Source organism: Salmo salar, chromosome ssa18 (assembly GCF_905237065.1).
Source record: "Salmo salar chromosome ssa18, Ssal_v3.1, whole genome shotgun sequence".
In the NCBI taxonomy this organism is placed as follows: Eukaryota; Metazoa; Chordata; class Actinopteri; order Salmoniformes; family Salmonidae; genus Salmo; species Salmo salar.
Window position 1 is genome coordinate 82,907,069 of NC_059459.1, and position 4,494 is coordinate 82,911,562.

At 48.6% G+C, this 4,494-nt stretch overlaps 1 protein-coding gene across 1 annotated transcript in view; it reads left to right on the top strand.

The window, feature by feature from the left end:
- Positions 1-962: 962 nt before the first annotated feature.
- LOC123728780 (profilin-2) overlaps positions 963-4,494 on the top strand; it is a 14,839-nt gene continuing 11,307 nt past the window's right edge. Inside the window, exons 1-2 of the mRNA XM_045701725.1 lie at positions 963-1,243; positions 1,535-1,700. Of these exons, the coding sequence (XP_045557681.1) occupies positions 1,563-1,700 (138 nt within the window). The 5' untranslated portion in view covers positions 963-1,243; positions 1,535-1,562. The remainder of the gene's footprint in view (positions 1,244-1,534; positions 1,701-4,494) is intronic.

The following is a 4,494-nucleotide window of genomic DNA, read 5'->3' on the forward strand; positions in this document are numbered from 1 at the left end:
TGTAGTTTGGTCAGGACGTGGCAGGGGGTATGTGTTATTGTAGTTTGGTCAGGACGTGGCAGGGGGTGTGTTATTGTAGTTTGGTCAGGACGCGGCAGGGGGTGTGTTTGTTTTGTGTTGTCAGGGTTTTTGAGTATTGTTCCATGTTTTTGTATTTCTATGTTTTTTCTATGTTGTGTATTTCTTTGTGTTGGCCTGGTATGGCTCTCAATCAGGGACACGATACCAGATAGCAAAGGAGTCAGTTAAATCAGGGACACGATACCAGATAGCAAAGGAGTCAGTTAAAGATGACAGTGCAGGAGCTTGCAGGGATTTGTAGTTTTGAATGATACTTTGATGCTAATTAGCATTTTTCGAATCTGAGGGTAAATAAAGACAAATATATTGATAAAAGTCACCTTGTCTGAGAAATATTTAGATAGTTTAAAGAACGTAACACCAGGGTAAGCCTATCATCAAACACAGACCTTATTTGAAATGTTTCTAAAAATCCCCCTTTCGGGAAAAATGAACGGTGGAAAAAATGATTGGAACCATTTCCCTGTTTGACCGCTAGGTTTTATGGGTATTATGACACCTCCACTGTGGGGCTCTATTGGAGTCCTATATGAATCCTCGGTATTTGGGCATCTTCACCAGGACAAAAAGGTGTTAATTAATGTTTAAATCCAAAGGTAACAGAGCTATCCTGAACGACCCGGTGGACTGAAGGACACAGGTCTACATTGCTGTTGTAAAGACATATGAGAATGTGGATAACTGTTTTGGGAGAAAACGTGTTGGTAAGTATTTTACGCTCCGTTACTGAACGGAACTTTGAATGAACTGAACGCAGCCCGACGTCTCCGTTACTGAACGCAGCCCGACGTCTCCGTCTCCGTTACTGGACGTAACTTTGAGTGAACTGAATGCAGCCCGACGTCTCCGTCTCCGTTACTGGACGTAACTTTGAGTGAACTGAACGCAGCCCGACGTCTCCGTCTCCGTTACTGGACGTAACTTTGAGTGAACTGAACGCAGCCCGACGTCTCCGTCTCCGTTACGGAACTGTGAGTGAACTGAACGCAGCCCGACGTCTCCGTCTCCGTTACGGAACTGTGAGTGAACTGAACGCAGCCCGACGTCTCCGTTACTGAACGAGGAAGTCCCGAGGAGTGGGCGCGACACCGCATATATAACCGCGCTCCTGCATTTCCTCCGTTTTCACTCCAAGGTCCCCGCGTCTTACTGAGCCGCTCAGGTAACGTTAACCCCCGACACACACACACACACACACACACACACAGACACACACACACACACACACACACACACACACACACACACACACACACACACACACACACCTTTATTCTGTATCACTGAAGGACTTGTGTTACAAACTACTATGATATTCTGGTGCAGAGACTCGTGATTTAATGCAGTGGCCTCAGGAAGTTGAACGCTCAATATGTTAGTTCCTGTTTTGTTTAAAACACGACGCTTATTAAAACTCTCCTCCACGTCTCTCCTCTCCCCACTGTCTCTATAGTGTATATATTCATCAGTGCTGTTGAACCATGGCGTGGGATGGATATATAACCAACCTGATGGCAGGAACTCCTCCCTTCGTGGAAGAGGCAGCGATCTGTGGGTCTGAGGCGGGGATGGAGTCGGTCTGGGCAGCAACACCTGGAGGTCAACTGGCCAGTGTTTCTGTGAGTAGATAACACGGGAGTGTGTGTGTGTGTGTGTGTGTGTGTGTGTGTGTGTGTGTGTGTGTGTGTGTGTGTGTGTGTGTGTGTGTGTGTGTGTGTGTGTGTGTGTGTGTGTGTGTGTGTGTGTGTGTGTGTGTGTATGTGAGTAGATAACACGGGAGAGTGTGTGTGTGTGTGTGTGTGTGTGTGTGTGTGTGTGTGTGTGTGTGTGTGTGTGTGTCTGTGTCTGTGTCTGTAAGTAGATAACACCGGAGAGTGTGTGTGTGTGTGTGTGTGTGTGTGTGTGTGTGTGTGTGTGTGTGTGTGTGTGTGTGTGTGTGTGTGTGTGTGTGTGTGTGTGTCTGTGAGTAGATAACACGGGAGAGGTGTGTGTGTGTGTGTGTGTGTGTGTGTGTGTGTGTGTGTGTGTGTGTGTGTGTGTGTGTGTGTGTGTGTGTGTGTGTGTGTGTGTGTGTCTGTGTGTGTGTGTGTGTCTGTGTGTGTGTGTGTGTGTCTCTGTGTGTGTGTCTGTGTGTGTGAGTAGATAACACGGGAGAGTGTGTGTGTGTGTGGTGTGTGTGTGTGTGTGTGTGTGTGTGTGTGTGTGTGTGTGTGTGTGTGTGTGTGTGTGTGTGTGTAGGGTGTTAGGTCTCTCCGTGAGCGACACCGCTGTAGGCGGGTGGTGAAGCGAAGACACCGGATGGTTTAATGGGTGTTTGATGTTTCCCGGTGCCCCTGACATAACGAGAGCCTGACCCTAACCCTAACTAATTGTCCATAAGTTCATCTGGAGAGGGAAGACGGTTTGGTGTGAAGGTGCCCCTGGACACTGGCGGTGTCTGGATACTCATACCAGCCTACTACATACTTCAAATCAAATGTATTTATATAGTCCTTCTTACATCAGCTGATATCACAAAGTGCTGTACAGAAACCCAGCCTAAAACCCCAAACAGCAAGCAATACAGGTGTAGAAGCACGGTGGCTAGGAAAAACTCCCTAGGAAAAACTCCCTAGCAAGGCCAAAACCTAGGAAGAAACTTAGAGAGGAACCAGGCTATGAGGGGTGGCTAGGAAAAACTCCCTAGAAAGGCCAGAACCTAGGAAGAAACCTAGAGAGGAACCAGGCTATGAGGGGTGGCTAGGAAAAACTCCCTAGGAAAAACTCCCTAGAAAGGCCAGAACCTAGGAAGAAACCTAGAGAGGAACCAGGCTATGAGGCTGTGCAGGGTGGATATTATAACAGAACATGGTCAAGATGTTAAAATGTTCATAGATGACCAGCATGGTCAAATAATAATAATCACATATTAATAACATACTTAAACTGCATACTATGTACTCATCATCGCATACTGTTTAGAACAAACTGTTTAGTGAAAAGTATGCAGTATGCCATGGCTGGAACCCAGTAGTGGCTCCTGATTGGCTGGAACCCAGTAGTGGCTCCTGATTGGCTGGAACCCAGTAGTGGCTCCTGATTGGCTGGAAACCAGTAGTGGCTCCTGATTGGCTGGAACTCAGTAGTGGCTCCTGATTGGCTGGAACCCAGTAGTGGCTCCTGATTGGCTGGAACGCAGTAGTGGCTCCTGACTGGCTGGAACTCAGTAGTGGCTCCTGATTGGTTGGAACCCAGTAGTGGCTCCTGATTGGATTTTTCCAAATTCAACAGACATGCATCCCGTTACCAGCCTGATAATAATTCATTTCCAATTTGATTAATTTCTCTAAACTCTGAATAGGAATGGAGTTATAGACCTCCTCAGGCTGGTTATAGACCTCCTCGGGCTGGTTATAGACCTACTCAGGCTGGTTGTAGACCTCCTCAGGCTGGTTATAGACCTCCTCAGGCTGGTTATAGACCTCCTCAGGCTGGTTATACACCTCCTCAGGCTGGTTATAGACCTCCTCAGGCTGGTTATAGACCTCCTCAGGCTGGTTATAGACCTCCTCAGGCTGGTTATAGACCTCCTCAGGCTGGTTATAGACCTCCTCAGGCTGGTTATAGACCTCCTCAGGCTGGTTATAGACCTCCTCAGGCTGGTTATAGACCTCCTCGGGCTGGTTATAGACCTCCTCGGGCTGGTTATAGACCTACTCAGGCTGGTTATAGACCTCCTCAGGCTGGTTATAGACCTCCTCAGGCTGGTTATAGACCTCCTCAGGCTGGTTATACAACTCCTCAGGCTGGTTATAGACCTCGGGCTGGTTATAGACCTCCTCGGGCTGGTTATAGACCTCCTCAGGCTGGTTATAGACCTACTCAGGCTGGTTATAGACCTCCTCAGGCTGGTTATAGACCTCCTCAGGATGGTTATAGACCTCCTCAGGCTGGTTATAGACCTCCTCAGGCTGGTTATAGACCTCCTCAGGCTGGTTATACACCTCCTCAGGCTGGTTATAGACCTCCTCGGGCTGGTTATAGACCTCCTCAGGCTGGTTGTAGACCTCCTCAGGCTGGTTGTAGACCTCCTCAGGCTGGTTATAGACCTCCTCAGGCTGGTTATAGACCTCCTCAGGCTGGTTATAGACCTCCTCAGGCTGGTTATAGACCTCCTCAGGCTGGTTGTAGACCTCCTCAGGCTGGTTGTAGACCTCCTCAGGCTGGTTGTAGACCTCCTCAGGCTGGTTGTAGACCTCCTCAGGCTGGTTGTAGACCGCCTCAGGCTGGTTATAGACCCACTCAGGCTGGTTATAGACCTCCTCAGGCTGGTTATAGACCTCCTCAGGCTGGTTATAGACCTCCTCGGGCTGGTTATAGACCTCCTCAGGCTGGTTGTAGACCTCCTCAGGCTCGTTATAGACCTCCTCAGGC